Source organism: Euprymna scolopes, chromosome 17, assembly GCF_053919585.1.
Source record: "Euprymna scolopes isolate OS-2025 chromosome 17, ASM5391958v1, whole genome shotgun sequence".
Taxonomy (NCBI): Eukaryota; Metazoa; Mollusca; class Cephalopoda; order Sepiida; family Sepiolidae; genus Euprymna; species Euprymna scolopes.
The window spans coordinates 92,636,772-92,655,330 of NC_136498.1; the positions used below are offsets into that span (position 1 = coordinate 92,636,772).

The 18,559-nt window shown below is 30.2% G+C and overlaps 1 protein-coding gene across 2 annotated transcripts in view; it reads right to left on the minus strand.

Moving 5' to 3' along the window:
- Positions 1 to 9,599: 9,599 nt before the first annotated feature.
- LOC145296844 (solute carrier family 71 member 1-like) overlaps positions 9,600 to 18,559 on the minus strand; it is a 243,893-nt gene continuing 234,933 nt past the window's right edge. For both annotated transcript variants that reach the window (XM_080142967.1, XM_080142966.1), the window contains 2 exons: positions 10,820 to 10,976; positions 9,600 to 10,052 (listed from right to left, as the gene is read on the minus strand). In XM_080142967.1, the coding sequence (XP_079999093.1) occupies positions 9,991 to 10,052; positions 10,820 to 10,976 (219 nt within the window). In that variant the 3' untranslated portion in view covers positions 9,600 to 9,990. The remainder of the gene's footprint in view (positions 10,053 to 10,819; positions 10,977 to 18,559) is intronic.

Sequence of the window (18,559 nt, forward strand, 5' to 3'; positions counted from 1 at the left end):
ATGCAGACAATACCAGCATTTATGGCAACACTTCAAAGGTTGACAATAACCAAGATCTTTCTGATTCTCCTTCTTCTGATCTTGAGCAGGTGGTGCAATGGGGAAAAGCTGGTTCATTTTAATGCATCGAAAACTAAGCTTCTCTCTTACCCCCATCTGACTCCAATTGAAATGAATAGCTCTAGTTTGACACAGTCTTGACAAGCTTATCAGACCTGACCTGAAATACAAATCTATTGTATAGATTGCTGAAAAAAATGGTTGGATCATTCTACCACTTGAATTCTATCTGTATAAAAGCCAACTACATCCTAAAATAGAGCACTGTTGCCATATCTGGGCAGGAGGTGCTCAGTGCACCTTACCCTGCCTTGACAGAGTTCATAACCAGCTTCGAAACCTAATAGGTGATGCCCTATTCTCTTCCCTGCAACTCTGTTCCCACACAAGAAACATTGCGAGTCTGTCTCTGCTCTATCATTATTTTCATGTCAAGTGCTTGTCTAAGGTCCAATGTATGGCTGCCAAACTTTCATGAAAACAACACTTGACTAGCTGCAACCATTAACTATTTCACCACTGTTTCTGAGCCTAAATCTAAACACATGAACAAAGCTTCTTTCTTAGAACTGCCTGCCTGTGGAACTGTGTTCCACTGGCCTGCTTTCCAACTGACTACAATATGGTTGTCATCAAGTTTAATGTAAAACAAGTTCTTGTTGAGTTGTACCCATAAATAATCAAATTCTACCCAATTTACACCATTAACAATTACTATGCTACCACCTTACACTCATAAAACCTTATCCTCAAGTAGCCTTTGAGCCTTGATAAGTGATAATTCTTGTATAAAAAAAAGAAAGGAGCTTGTTAAAGCAGAGTACTTCCTTAACGCAAGAGCTATTCATTTCAATTAGATAAAACAAGCCATAGTTTATTAGATTTCATTTGCTGTAAGCTACTTTTCTCTTTTCTTCTCTGACCTCCATTTTTTCTGATTAAACTGACCACTGTATGTATCTTCTGTTAAATATACATGAAAAGCCTTACTCAAAAAGTAAATACATTTTTATCTCATTTACAAATGAGATAAGCAAACACTTAAATGTTTTCCATTGTATAAAACGATTAGAAAAAAAAAAAAAAACTGAGCAAGTTTCAAGGGAAGTAACTCTAACTTGTTAAATTTGAGTTGAGTTTTCTCCCTTTTCAACTTCAATGTCAGCAAATACCTGCTAAGCTATACAGAAGTGATCAAATTTTATTCATCATCGTTTTCAATTCATTCCTAATACTATTTCAGCATCGAACTGGCAATTTCATTAACCATTATCCCGAGTGGCTTTTGATCTTAAATACTGGAGGACTCATTCGTATTTAATAATAATAAAAAAAAGTGTCTGATAATTCATTGTATAAATGTCATCCCTTCCAGACATTTTTTCCTTTAAGAAAGAATGTTGTGATATGGCACTTTTATGCCTATCTGTTTACATACATACTGGTAGCCAAATTGAATATTGAAATATTCATATGTTTAGTTCTATGGGACAAAACTAAATGAAAATTTGCAGGCATTTTGAAGATTATAATATTCTATGATTCAAATTTTATGAAATTTGGTAAAAAAAAGAACCTATATTTTCAAAGAAATAAGATATGCCCAAATTTGCTTACATTTGTATATATAGTGTCCTGGCAGGCCCACTTTAGTTTTGCTGCTTTAGGATGAATTTTGCTTATGGTTTGTTTTTTTTGCTTAGCTGTCTCACCAGGCCACTAATATTTTTCTGAGTACTTGAATATTTAATTTTAAAAGCAGTTTTTTTTTTGTTGTTGTTAATGACGATGAGATCTCATTGTACCTTATCCAATGCAATTGTTCATATAAAGTCAGATAAACATAGGTCTCTTTTTATTAATAGTATTATTGCTGTTATTGTGCTGCCATTAATTTTAAAGGCTTTTAAATTTAAACAAATTCCATCTTTATTTTTATTTTATTATTATATTCGCAAAAGTATACTCTGCCGACATTTATTTTATTCAGTCTAAATAGACTCTATTTTACTTCTCACATGTTTTGGGATGAGCACACCCTTTAGTTGTGAATATCTCACATAACACTGTTCTTTGTCCTGGAGTGGGGAAAAAACATATGAAGGAAAAACTCCAAGAATACCTTAGGAAATATATAAAAAAATTGCACTTCATCACAAGTCAAGAAATAAAACACAAAAATGAAAAAGAGAAATCAGTGACTAAACTGTAATTTTCAATCTTTTTTACATTCAACAAATTCAAAACAATACAAAAAAGAAAAAAAAATCCAAATATTTTAGTTTGTCAAATTTTTTATAATTTATTTTTGTTATTTTGTTTTAATTAATCAAAATTACAAGAACTGAATCAGAGCAGAAAGTTGGTTCAATAGGTGTTACCCTTTAGAGAAGAGAGTGCCACTCAGCTCTCTGTCCCACCTTGATTTTATCAAAGTGAAATAAGTTTTTCAATCTTTTTTTGTTTTTAAGTCAGAGATCAGACGTAAAAGTAAAAGTGGCCACCATCTTGCCGTAATCTCAAGACACAAAAAATAAAAAATGTGCTTGTAAATTCAATTGTTTTTATTAATGACAACAGTCAAATGTTATGGGAAACAGGTAAGGTGTGTGTGTGTGTGTGTGTGTGTGTGTGTGTGTGTGTGTGTGTGTGTGTGTGTGTATGAAGTATGTGTGGTACAGGGATATTTTTTATAGTTTCTTTATATTTGTATATTCAAAAACAAAATTAAAATATATTTTTTTAATGTTTTTTATTTGATAATTTATAATTTGATACTTTATAAATCAGAATAGATGATGTCAGCAGTTTAGAAATCATTTTTTTAATTGTGTACTGCATGTGACAATAACTAAATAAAAGAAACTAGATTTTGGAAATATCAAATGATTTCTACTTTTCGACAGTTGTGTGTGTGTGTATGTGTAATACCAAAAAGAAAGGATAAGAATGTAAGAGAATTCATTTTATTTACACACCCACACACAGCAAAACCGAAGGAATGACATCCGACCTAAAGTGTCACATCTTTTATAAGAGAAAGGCAAGACACAAAAGGAGGATTTAACACTAATATTATGAACTCTGAATTAAAAAAAAAAATTTCACTATACATTAGATGAAAAAAAAAAAAAAAATAGCATAGTTTGCTAAAGATACAAAACAGAGGAGGACAAATGATGGTTAAAAGGCAGGGTAGAATTGCCTTGAATTGCAATTCTATTTCGATCCCTTAGCCTCCATTCTATCGAAGCAACAAGAGGACACAAATGAGGATTAGATACACAGACAATTTCTGTTTTAACTCACAACACAACTGACCGTTTCACTTTCCACTAGAAATTTCATGTTTTGCTTTTTAAGTGACAACTGACAGAACATTTGCAAAAAATTTGCAGAATGGAATTGATTTTTTAAAACATTTTTCATTTTTTTTTTTAATCTATCCGATATTTATAAAGAAAAAAAAAAGACTAAAAGAAATTAAGACAAAATAACTTCCCCAAATCCTGACCATGAGAGAAGACCATCAAAAATATGAAAGAGACAGAAAGCGGGGGGGAGGGGGTGATAAAAATAACTCCAACTAAAGATTATTTTAAACCATCAACTTGTTTGTAAGGTAAAAAGAGAGATGCTAGAGAAAGAAAGAGAGAACAAGATAAATTTAAATAAATTAAAATATTATACTTAAATATAACTAAAATCTTAAGGTTTCATAATTATGTATGTTGAATATGAAAATTGATAAGGTTTATAAAATTTGGAAAATGAATTATAAATTTTAACTTAGATCAAAATTTTAAAAGAAAAAATTTAAATGCATCATGAAAAAAAAAAAATATTCAGAAATTACTTCCCTTGAATACTGGCATCCTTAAAGCAATGTTGACCGGAATCAGCTTTGATCTTTAAATTTTAGATTTCTGAAAAATTTTATTGCATATTTTAATAAACACCGATTATTGTTAATTTTTTTTATCTTTGAATTTTTTGGTTTCTTTTTCATTCTGAAAGCTTTATGCTAGAACAAAATCAAGCGAAATATAATATACATATATCTTATTTCACCACAGATAAATTTGGTTATTTGTTTCATTTTAAGAACTTTTTTCTATACTTGTATGCCTATACATAATTAAATGTATAATTATTTGGCCAATTGATTATTTATATTATATATATATATATATATATATATATTTAGCAATGTGATTGATAATTTAAAAATCAAATTATAATTAAATTTTCAAAGTTTAATTTAATTATAATTTGATTTTTAAATTATCAATCACATTACTAAATATTAAATTAGCTCTAGGATGTTTACCTATCGAGCTTATTATATATCTAAATTACAACGAGCACTTTTTCTTTCCATGTATTTTAATAAAACTAGTAATTTTACTATTACATTAAAATACACTCTGCTCTTTAGACTATTGGTCTAATCTCCTTTAAATTATATACATATATATATATATACATACACACACAAATTTTAATTTGTCTGCTTTATATTTGTCAAGTTATGACCTTTTCTTTAAACTTCAAGTCAGTGAATAGTTGTTAATATCTACCATTATGCTGACTGATGAATGGAGCAAATGTGATATTCTTTAACCTAATAGGAAAGATTTCCTACACACCTTGCAACCACAAGTAGCTATTATGCGTTTGTGTGTGTATATGAATATATATATATATATATATATATACATATGAAGTACATAATAGATCTCAAATCCATCAATCTATTTCTGATCAAGCATTGATTTTTAAAGAATACCTATCTTCTACAAAGATACATTGAATGTAATGGATACTAACTAGCAAAAACCCTCCTCACATGACGAATTCGCTTCTACGCATGCGTCATATGACGTCGTAACCTGATTTATTTAAATATTTGAAAAAGCGACACAATTTTGGTGATGTCGTCTTAGCTCAGTTGCTTCGAGCACGGCCTCATTATCTGAAGGTCTTGGGTTCGAATCGTGGTGTGAGATGTCTTTTTTTTTTTTTTTTCAACTTTTTAAATTTTAATATTGAAGCAGGGTTATTTAAGCCATTTTTCACATTTTTTTTTTGGGGGGGGGGTATTTTTCACGTTCGTTTTTCTGTTTTTTTTGGGGGGTTTTTTTTTTTTTACTTTGCTTATTCTTAGGTTTTGATTAACACCCCCCACCCGAGCACACACACTGAAAAACACCCGGGCAACACCGGGTACCCCCCTCGCTAGTATTATATAAAAGCAAATATTTAGGTTCTAGTTCAAGCATTCATTAACTCTAAAATTATATAATACACAATTTGTCAGAAAATACAGGTGTACTTTGAAAAGCAACATTTACCGTTTATTATAGTCTTAAAAGTTTTCAACTTTTAAATCTATATTAAAAAAAACTTCATCCCAAGTCTTTCATTGGAAAACTATTTTGCTTATAATTCAATTAATCTCTTGCAAGAATTCATGCTAGTCCTAATATTGTTTTAGGGATCACCAGTTGTTTACCATGAAAAACTGTTTCAGGGATTTTAAAACAAAACAGTATATAAAATCATTTAGAATTCATTTCCAAAGCAAAGATGACATTTTATATATATATATATATTCAATGTTTTTTTATATTCTATTTCATTTTTCATCCAAAAGTCGAATATCGTTTACAAATTTAGAAAAGATGTTTGATTGGCCGGTTATTGATATTACGACCAGAGTGAGAAAGTAAATAGTGAAAGATATTTCAACGCTCGGCACAGAATACTGCAACACTGTTTTTCCATTCCTCACACATTCATTCACAAATAAAATGGTTACACCCACTTCCAACAAAACACTAAATCATTTTGAAATCTTTTGTATATTTAAAAAAATTACAGTCTTAATTTATGCCTTTCATTTTATATATTCACATATTATATAAGTCTATGCGTGTGTGTATATTTCTTTATTAATGGTGGAAGTTTTTTCTAATATATAAAGTTAGCTTCAACTCATATCATTAGAGCTGACAAATGAAACTTTCCTTCTGACTAGCCAATTTTTATTTGTTATTGTTTACCATGTTATTGGCAATATAATCATGTATTTAACTATAATTCACTTAAAAATTTACTTGTCTGGACCAGACAACTGCTAATATGAAGCATTTTAAAATAATTACATAAAAATAAAAAGCACTGGATAGCTCATGCATTAAATAATTTATTGACGTCGTAAAAAGTAAAAATACTGCAATGCCAGTTGGTACAGCTTTATATATATATATATATATATATATATATATATATAAGGAAGACAAAAAGAAATCTAATCTTCATAAAAACTAGCAGTTTCTATTCTCAATGTTTCTGTTTCAAGAATGTAATGATCACTAAGAATGAAACTGCCAGTTACCGTGCAAATTAGATTTCTTGACACCGAGAAAATCTATCCTATGTAGCACTGTCAGTTACAATGGAAAAATCAGATTTTTTTTTAAATTTTTACCTGTTCTATATAAGCGACAAATCATTTTAAAGGAAATACATTTAAGAAATCAAAGGCTATTTTGCTTTACCTACTCATTCCTGACTTATTTGCATTGAAAAAAAAAATAATTTGAATTTTGAAACCTTTGGATAAAAGACAAGGTAAATTGAAAATATGACAATATTGAAAAAATACCAATTTTTAATGAAATATTTATTTACCAATGTAATGTGTTCAATCAGGATAGTACGAGTGATGTCATGCTCTTTTAATTTTCGAGATAAACTCCCTTTCAGAAATATATAACCACATGATCGAAGCATGTTTTCGCCAGAAAGTCAGAAAATTATGGGATGTTTGTTACAGATTCACAGAAAGATTTGGTTATTGTTAGAGTATAAGCCGATATTTGGAGTTTGATATTATACAAGTCTTATCATAAAAGTTTAATTTAATGTTTAATATTAAAAAGAAGTTTAAAGCAATTTACTTTATGGTAAATAGTAAAATATTCCAAGAATCAAAATGGCTGAATGCAGATTTTTTTTATACATTCATTATTTATGATAAAGTAAACTGTTTTAAACTTCTTGAAAATATCAAATTTTTACACACAGATCGGTCACAAAAATTGTTTTTGATTAATTTAAAATCAACTTCCTTGAAAATAGTTTATATCAGTAATAGTATTACCTAGTATATATGTAAGAAACATTATGATAAAAAGACAAAATGGAAAAACAAATTTTTTCGGCACAAGCTTTAAACGCGTTTCATATTGTCCAGAACATCATTAGGTCATTTAACAAAAACAAAATATAAACTGATGTATTAAAAAGCATGAAGAGTATGTAAGACTTCTTGCAAGAAATTGTTTTTTTGGGGGTTTTTTGGAGGGAGAGAATGCCATTTCTGGGGAGACAGATAAACAGTGACTGAAGAGAATCCAACATAAGTGACTAGATATTGATACTCTTGTTTGGATTTGAAGCTAACAGAACTGGTGTTGTTCTGATCATATGTGTGTACGATATATATATATATATATATATATATATATATATATAACACGTGTTATATATACATATATATAACACACATACACGTGTGTGTGTGTGTGTGTGTGTGTGTGTGTGTGTGTGTGTAATACGAACGACTAATGTTTTCTGTTTAATAAGAAAAATAGAATATGTGAATGTTGCTTGTTTTGATCAGTTGAGGAAATTTGGTAACAAAAGGAAATTCAAGTTTAAAAAGAAAATTACAATGAAGTAATATATCTAAAAACTTCCTCCTTTCATATTGTCTCAACAAAGAATGAGGCTTTGACCAACGGTCCCTTTTATTTACCTTTTTTTAATTTTTATTTTTTTTTTTTTACATTTTTGTAACAGTGCCCCAGATCAATATTCGTACCTTAACAAATAAGGAAGGCAAACACAAACAGTAACAAATTATTTAGAAGAACAACGGACAAATAACCAGAGTTTGGTTTAAATCGTAAATTTTAAAATATTCATTTAGCAATGGAAAAGTTTGTAATCAAAATGCAATCAAAAATAGAAAAAGAATAGGGGGGAAAAAAAGATATATAACAGGAAATGTTCACATCTGCACACTTTCTAAATGAAATCTTATCTGTAAAATTAAAAAAAAAAAATGTACTTGAAATATCCAGGCAAGAAAAGAGGAAGCAATACCTAGAGGTTTCCTTGCAATTATGTCAAATTAAATGGTATAAAAGAGGGACCTGGGAAGCCTATTACTAGTCCAACATTTTACCCGTCATCCATTTTACTATTTTGATCACATGATTTTTATGTCCCCATTTACTTGTCTCCACATGAGAACAAAGTTAGACACATAATTGGGTTGGTTTTTTTTTGTGCGGGGGAATAGCCAATTCAAAAAAAAAAAAAAAAAAGAGGAACTCTGCATGGAGCAAAAATTAAATTTTCTCCATTCAAGATAGATTTCTCTTCTTACTGTACAAATACACTTTTATTGCAAGGCAACTTTCAAAGCAAACAATCACTATAATCTTGGCAAGGGGTAATATGAGGAAAGGGGGTAAAAAATATGTAATTTACAATCACCATACAAAAAAATTTGAAAGTTGTTTTTTTTTCTCACTTTATTATCTTTGCAATTCTATCAAATCTCATTTTAAATGATTATAAATTGATGTACATACACAAACTCTTAAAAAAAATAATTTGCACACCAATTCAATAATTTAATCTTCAGACACAAAATTTCATAAAAAAATTCAATTTTTACAAAGTTCAAATACTTTATAATATTTTACAAAAAGTGGGGAGATCTTTGCAATTATATTTTCCGTGGTTTGTCAAAATGAAACATTTATGCTGTTAGATTAATAATTATAGCTACAAGTTATACATATGTATAGAAGACAAAAACAAGGAGAGAAATCACATTTTAGAGTTATCTACCTTTGTCATTTTTCGATTACCACTTTCTTAGTTTAATGTCTTTTCCACAAAAATTGTGGGTTGCACATTGGCTATGGCAACATGAAATCACTTTCTCCATGAAACTCTTGTTAGAAAATAAAAGTGTTACTCACACATGTGCGCATTCGTCGAAAAAGGAGTAAAAAGTCCACAACAGCCAGTGCAGATGGCTAATCGACGTATAATTGTACGAGATATACATATATCTTTGTAAGATTAGTGAGAGAACATCAGCAGAATGCTGGATTATTAAGAAAAAAAGAAAAAGATTTATTTATATATGTGTCACAGAAGAGCAGAACAAGATTTGTATGTGACCCTTTTCATTGATTTTTCTCAGCCTCCATTGCAACAGACCATAACAGACTTAGAAAAGTTTACAAAGAGGATCACATGCTGTTTTCCCTTGTTGGATTTGAAATCTACAGTACCAATGTTCTGATCTTTTTATATATATATATATATATATATATATATATATATATATATATATAATGAGAGAGCTTCCAGAAGGTAAGCAAAGTTGATAAAAAATTTTAAAAAATAGAATCAAAGCACAAAAATTTAAATAAAAAGAAAAAAAATATGGCCGCCAGGAATCGAAGATGGGATGAAAAAGATTGTTAGATCCTTAAATAAATTAAGCATTCTTAAAAAACAAGTGAAAGAGGAAAGTTTAAAAAGTAAAAAGTATTTTAAGGTTATATTCTATAAAGTTTACTTTCTTTGACCAAATGTTCCCATTGCAATGAATCTTACAGAGATATATATCTCCACCATTCAATAAGCGATGAAGGAAGGGAGGGCATGGCTGCAAATCCAAATGATAAAATAAAAAGCTTGGAAAAGTCGCTGGCCAAAATCAATAATGTCCATAATGGCCAGAGTAAAAGAGAGAGAGGGAGGGGACTGCAGCATGTCATTGTATGTAACTCCCAGCTGTTTAAAAAAAAAATGTTTGCTGCCCACAGAAATTCTCTACGTCTGAATTTCAATATCACTTTCAACCATTAATGGTTCCTTTTCATATTTCTTGGTACCTGAAGCATAAAGAGAAAATAAAAATGGTCAGAAAAAAAATAACAACACTGAATGTTTGGTTTATTTAATCTTTAGGTTATTTGATGTTTTTCATCTTTTGTATTTCAATTCTTTGTGTTATTTATAAAGCTGAAACTCAATATAAATTAGTTTCAGTTTTAGGGCTTATCAACGCTTTTTTCATTTATTTACTGCAAACCATATTTTACTGATAGCTAAGCAAGGAGGTCAAGTGTATACTTATCTGAATAAGTGAATGTAATAAATACAATAGAATTTGAACTCCAGTTGTCAGAGATTTCATAGTCAACATTAGTAACCATTAAACTACACACCTTTCCAATCGAATAGAGCACTAGTACATTGAAACTTTAACATTTGAGGAACATTGAAGTGACAGTTTGAAATATTTTAAATATATATATATAAAAAGGTACAAACTGAATTATGTGCTCATCAATGTTTCGTCTTTATTTAAAGACTCCTGTTGATGAACACACAACTCGGTTTGTTTCTTTTTATTTCTCTATTTTGCCGGAATACTATTTCCATTATTCTCATCATATATTCTTCATACACAAATGCATACAGTAAAAAAAGCCTATATGAATTGGATTTTTTAGAAAAGTAAACAAAAATGGAAACATGGAGAAAACATGGAAGGGAAGATATTCGGTGTATATATATATATATATATATATATATATATATATAGATAAAGGAATAAAAAAGAAATCAGGTATGTTGATTTTCAAAAAACGCTAACCTGTCTCTTTTTGGAAAGGCTCCAGAGACATCAGAACTCTTTTGGTCGGTGAATTGATCCCTTTCGAGTGAGGGTTATCTGGGATGAAAATTGTCACCAATAGTGCCAGGATGACCAGAATGGCACCAAAGGCAAACGGGGGGCCTGGCACAACATCCTAAAAAGAGAATTACAAAAGAGCAATCAGAGAGAAGCTAAACGATTTAATCTAAAACATTTTTAAATTTAAAAAAAAAAAAGAAGTGTTTCAGAGTTGGGAGGGGGGGGGGGCGTTAGTCTCTTCTTTCCTGTAGAGTTAAACAAATTTATAGGGAGGGAGGAAAAAGGGGCATTAATTGATTGAAAAATAAAGAATAATTTATCATACAAATTATGCACATTTCATTCTTTGAACAAAAAAAAAATTATGACATTTCTGTCATATATGAAACTCCTAATATAAATTAAAAGGACATCTACATAAGTATATAGATTTTATAATGACAGTCAAAAAGTTGAACACAAGTTTTGAATTTTGAGATTGACTTATTGAACAACTAAACATGTAAGAGAGTATCTAGTGAGAGGCTATGTGTATTTGTATGACTGATTGGCAAGTCAGGAGGATTATAAAATGAAAATAGATTCAGAAACTGGATAAAAAAATTATAAATAATTGGACTTAAAGATTTCTTCAGCAGAGAAAGAAGAATCTGTTAAACTGATCTGATCATGTGGACTGCTTACTCTCTTGGATAAAGAAGAATGGAAGTCTTAAACTGCAGAAAAGTTGGCCATCCAAGGAAAACATGGAAGCAAGTTATTAGAATAGATTAGACTGAAATTTGAATGCAGTTGGCATGCTAACTAGAGAGTGAGCTTGCATAATATCAGAAAACGTCTAACCTCTGGATAAGAAAAAAATGACATTTAAATAATTTGTATTTTCTGCATGTATTTAATGTTTTCGGTAATAAATGTTCCCAGATGATGAAAATAAATGATTGTGGAAGGAGACAGCATTTTTAAGTGATGTTTTCTAAATTTGTAAAAATAATTCTCTTAAAGATTGGTTGTGTTTAAGGACGTATCTACATCTAAAGGATCATTTAAGGCTAGAAATTTTTTTAAAAACATTTCTGATCTTAAAAATAGTTTATAGATAGTATGAAATTATCTTCAGATTCCCAGTTGTTTATGCAGTATTCTTTCAAATTTACAATTGTTTTTTAAACTTGTTTGCTTTCAATTCTTCAGCTGCTTTCAAAGTTTGTTTTCAAATTTTGTTTAAAGTAATTTCAAAAGTTGAATTTCTTTGATATTTTATGATTAAGTGTGTTTTAACCTCAAAGTAATTCCCTGATGCTTGTTACTTTTCAGATATCTTTGGATTGAAGACATTCCATTAACGTGTTTCAGTTATCCCCCGGTTACATAATGAGCAATTTTGACCAAGACGTTCACAGAAAAAAAGTTTAGTTGTTCAATAAGTCAATCTCAAATTACGAAAAATTCAACGATGCATGTAGTGCATATATTCTACTTAATGCTGATACTACTAGGATGCGACATTACAGGAAGAATCTACATTTGAATTGGCACATAATTTGAGACATTTGTTTGCCATCACATTGACTACAATGTGCAATGTCTCATCCAACACATCTTTGGCATGCATTTAGGGAAGATTACTTCTTAGAGAACACAATGAACATCCTGAGATTGATATATTTTCTGACAAAATCTTCAATATGGCTCCAGTTCATACTTAAGATGACATAAGATGAATGATAAACCACTGATTGGGGTCTAACCTCTCCTGATCAATCTAATACACATCCTGCCATTTCTGTGTGGACACATGAAATTAGCTATCAACCACATCATTGTTCACACAACTAAATAATAAACAAAATCATATTTTTCATACTGTAGTTATGAATGTAGATCAGCAAGATGGTCTTTTACTCCTTAATGCACCCGGATGTACAGAAGACATTTGTTACTAAGCTAATTCTTACAAAAAGGTAGAAGGCTAAATAGCTGTGGCATCATCAGGTAATACAGCCTCTCATTTTTTCTGGTGGTAGACTTAACAAAAGATTCTGATCCGATTTTCCAAACAGAATGAAAATCAAATTCATCTAAAGTTTTACTGGATGTGTCCTTGATCATGGATGAATGTACGATGTTACAAAAAAAAAAAAAAGAAAAGCATTTGATAAAACATCACGTGATCTCAAGAGACCAAACCTTGTGAAGGACGACACTTATTATAAGGTTGCTTTTAACAAACACTTCCTATTGTTCCACATCAAAGTTCTGCCAATGAACTCAATGCTTGCATTAAATTATATTTGCAGAAGTACATTCAACACTGTAACATTATCTACAAACATGTCTGTTGATGACCGGTGAGTTTGCTTTCATATTTTCAAAAAATTGGTGATGGGAAGATTTATAGGAACATGCCTTTTTAATGTAGCATGTATTTGAGCAAACCGCACAAATATCTATGCATACACCTTTTAACCAACGCATCAGTTGTTGCTCCTGTGATAACCTCCACCTTGCCCAAAAGGTGGTGGTGCTCCCTTTTTTCTCTTCCGTTTTCTCTGTCTTTCTCTTTCCACTTGAGACATGGAGCTGACAAAACATGTTTGCCTTCAATTCAAACCTCAAATGTGAGTGGCACGCGAGTTATGTCCACGCCTCGACAGGGCGTTTATCTTTTCTCAAGATAGGTTTCATGCTAACAAACTCTTACACACACAATGAACTTCCTAGTTATGCTTCTACGAACTCTTACATACATTCACACATGCATACACGCAACGAACGTTTATCTACATACATGCTCTGTTGCATTCGTAATATTTCTATGTAAATAAATATTCCTTATACATATGTAAATATGTGATCCTGTTTCAGCGTGCTTCATTTCAATGTCTTAAATGTACTCATAACACGTGCCATTACTGTTGATTGTTTTCTTTATTACAACGACGACCTCCAACAATCCAGCTTATTGAACACGCAGCCTATTCACGTGACCGGTTCATATACGCAGCCTATTCACGTGACCGGTTCATATACGCAGCCTATTCACGTGACCGGTTCATATACGCAGCCTATTCACGTGACCGGTTCATATACGCAGCCTATTCACGTGACCGGTTCATATACGCAGCCTATTCACGTGAACGGTTCATATACGCAGCCTACAAAGACGGGATCCAGCTATACAACCGGTATACTAACTGCATACCGGGTCCCCCACAGATTCCATCAACCAAACATAGCAAGATTTTTATTACTCCAGGTAGTGGATCAATTTTTCATCACTCATAGAACTTCTGAAAGCTATGTGTATCTGCAATAGCTAATAGAGAGAGCAGTTCTAGCTTCCAAAAATGATGTGGTGCTGGTCATCAATCGACAACTGCTTAATAAAAGTTCATGTGAGGAAGCAACTTCACTTCTCTAAATTATACTCTCAGTGATGACCATGCTATACAATACAACACCATATTCTAGAATAGAATTACCGATATGTCACCATACAAATTGAAACTTAAAGCTGGATGCCCAGTTATGTTAGCCTGGAATCACTTTAGTTTGCAATCAAATTATGTTTTGCCATGACAGTAAGCAAGTCCCAAGGATAATCCTTGGCAGTATTTGGTCTCAAGTTAACTTCACTTTGCTTTAGCCATAAGCAGTTTAATGTAGGATTTTTATGAGGAGGTTCACAATGTCTATATGTATTAGCACCAAAAAGTAAAACATCAAATATTGTGTATCCAAAAGTTTTCTAAGAATAATGAAGCCAATGCCCCATTCTATAAACACATTAGCTTACAAAATTCATTTAATTTATGTTATTTCATATTTATATCTACTCATGAACCAAATATAAATTTGACTCAAATAAACCCCAAACAACCACTCGGTATTAACAGCCAGCCTCCTTATTGGTCCACTTTTTTTCAACAACAATGATCAGAGCCACTATTCTAAAATACATTCTCAAAATACTTCTAATAATATCAGATTCATAATTATCTAGCAAACACTATTCATTAATGATAGTTGTAAGGCAGTTTAAATTTTTTTTTAATCCTATTTCTGGCACTTAAATTTTTACTTTTGTACATATTACATTTTCTTTAATTCATAATCCCACTATTCATCTTCTATATCTATAAAAGGCAAAACGGCTGCACATGCTTTTGTATGTCCAAGAAAGGCTATTTTTGTAAGGTTTCTCGACGAGGTTACATTTATTTAGAAGTTTCCTTATACTTCCTAGATTATAATATCTACGATTTGTTATATTTAGTTTTAATTTAATAAAAAACTGCGTTACGAAACTTCGAAGAAAATTCCATAAATTTTAAAGGTTGAAGGTGTTTATTCCATAGGCCGTTTATACTACGCTGGAGCAGGTTGTAAAAATACCTTTCATTTAATAAGTAGAAAAAAAAATAACGAGTTTGTATTACTGTACACATAGATTCGAAAAAGTTATCAAAAAGCAAATACATAAATAAATGTTATCAAAGGCAAGATAAGTTACTTTTCTACCTAACTGGATATGTTTTTAGTGTTTTTATTTAATGTAACATGTTTATTCAGCTCTAAAAACATACAGTGCTTACCGATGTATTGAAAAGTTAAAAATGGCGACCGACTATCTCTTTCACACGGTAAGTTTGGGAAAATGAGTTAAAACTAAAAAACTAGTCAAAATACTGTTAAAAACACGCCAAATATATATCTGCCTATGTCACGATAACATATATTGAGCGAGTTTCTAACAGTATTTTGTCTAGTTTTTTTATTTATAACTCATTTTTCCAAACTTATCGCCTCAAAGAGAGTCGGCCGCCATTTTAAATTTTCGAATACATCAGTAAACTGGTTTTTTTTCGAGCTGAATAAACATGTTACATTAAATATAAACACTAAAAACATATCCAGTTAGGTAGAAAAGTAACTTATCTTGCCTTTGATAACATTTATTTGTTATATTTGTTTTTTGACAACTTTTTCAAATCTATGTGTATAGTAATACAAACGAGATTTTCATACATCTTTTGATTTTGAAAAAAACATTTGTGGCTGTTCGCAGTAAAACATTGTTTTAATTCGCTGTTCAAAACTAATGCAATGAATAAAAATGCATGCAAGCTATATATCTACAAAAGCTTATTTTGTTTTTTTAACCATGTTTTTAAATTTGACCAGAAATGTGAGAAATTATAATGGATTCATAATGCCGAATTGGTTGGGATTGTTATTATACATTCTGAAAACCGAATAGTTCTAAACTAATGTTATTCTGATAACAAAATAGCTCTAATTAAACATATCAGAACATTTATATTCATATTTTCATGTTTTTTTTAATTCGTTCGTGAATAAAAATTAAAGAACGCATGTTGTTTATACTGTGCTATGACTAATACTGCAGCTGCTGCTCCTGCTGCTACTAATACTAACTTAATTTGACCAAACTCAAGAAATAGAAACATTTTTCGGGTAGGTACTTTTAAATTATTATCAATTACCGTGTCCTACTCAACATAGAATAATACTTTTAATTGATAAAGATAATAAAAAGAATGATTTACTTACTAGTAGGTGTCCGATGAATTTTTTTTTCAAAATGTTTGATACTCGTCATATTAAAGTCTTATTTTTAACACGACAAAAAAAGAAATGGTCAAAAATATTTCGGACACTTGACAGTATTAAGATTAACACCTCTTCTGATTGTTTCCTAAATTTCATGACGAAATTCTTCATACAATCGTGGTAGGGGCCTTTAGAAAACAGGGAGGGTCATTACAAAACCTTACCGAAAACGCCATTTTATGACATTCATATTTTTGTCACTTTATTTGCTTAAAAATCTTAAAATATAAAATGTACATTCATATTTATTAATTCATTTGAAAGTATATTCATTTCCGAACAAAACAGTAGTATTTTGAAGTCTTGAAGTGCTTTGGTTTGAAAAATATGGCTATCTTAGTGGAACTACCTTGAAATCTGTGATTATCCAAAGCGTTTTTTTCGTCAGTGTATATTACTACTGATACACAGGTATTTAGCAATTCAAAAAGAATATTTAATAATTTTTTTTTTTACTTAACATTTTTTTTTTTATATTGCTTCATTATATAATATGCCAATAAATGACAAAAGTCTATTTTCCAAATTTCGGGATTTGATCATCTTAGCATTTATTTCTTCAAGTATGTTGACCTGCACAATTCTTGACAAGACATGTTTTGTAGTGCAGAATCATTCATATAATTATTATGTCAATTTTTAAATTTATTCTGCCCTTCACTCATCAAAAGATGGCATAACACACTGAAAAATAACTTGAACTTCTCTTCCAACTTTTAGATTTTGTAATCATACCCATATTCCTTTATTTTCTTTTACAGTTGATAAGTTATTTTCTTTCTGATGAGTTACACCGAACTTCATAAATTTAAAAATTGACACAATAATCACATGAATGATTCTGTGCTAAGAAACATGTCTTGTCAAGAATTGTGCATGTCAACATACTTGAAGAAATAAATGGTAAGATGGTCAACATCTTGAAATTGGGAATATAGAATTTTTGTCATTTATTTGTATATGCTCTGCAGTTACACCGATCTTTGCTCTGCAGTTACACCGATCTTCATAAATTAAAATAAAAGGTGAAATATAATTGAATCAACATATTTCCCCATAAAAATACATTTATATATATATCATTCAAATACTGCTATGTTCGAATATATTGTTAAGTGTTAGTTTTACTCATTTAGACCTGCTTTAAAGCTTCACCGTTCACTCATTTTGCGACCAAATTTCAAACAATTTCTACAGTTCATAGATCACTTTTTCAGCTGTATTTTGAAAAGAAATTTTCAATTTTTGTTCATTAAAACAAAAGTTATAATAGAATTACTGGTATTCAAAAGTCTTTAGAATAAATAAGGAATGTGAGACGGTTTCTTCTGATTGGCTGTTGGTTACCATAGTAACTTTTTCGCCGTTGACACCTTCATGCATGCCATCTTATTTGGGTTATATAGAGAGAGTTAACAAAAGTGATGCTCTTTGCCATGCTAGGGCTGCTAATATTTCACTTACAACATCGCCCGTTAATTCTGTTTCTCTCTTTTTGTCCCTTTTTTCTGTTTATTTACTTAATTATGTCTTATTTGATTTTTTTTTTTCAAGTCAATTTAAGAAGTTGGTAATAATTTTTTTTTATGGATTGTTGATAATTGGTATGATATTGAACACAAAAAAGAATATTATTTCAAAGCAAAACTTGGAAAAATCATGGATTACATAGAAAAATACGAGCATGAAAAGTAATATGGTTAAGATTAAGCTTAGAAAAGTAAAAGGCCTAGTTGTCGAAACTGGCAAAGAAAAAGACAAGATATTCTAGTAAAAAATAAATTTATAACTTAAAATATTACAGCATTAAGAATTTTTATATAATGTCAAATTGAATTTTTTTTTTAATTCTTAATGCAATATTTTAAGTTATGAATTTATTATATCTTTTACTAAATTTAAATTTATTATATTTTTCTTTCCCAGTTTTAACAACTAGTCCTTTTACTTTTCTAAGCTTAACCATATTACTTTTCATGCTTGCATTTTCTATGTAATACAAGTCCTAATGTTGCATGTTAGTGTCCTGCATGAATGCCAGATACAAGTCATGTGTGTTCG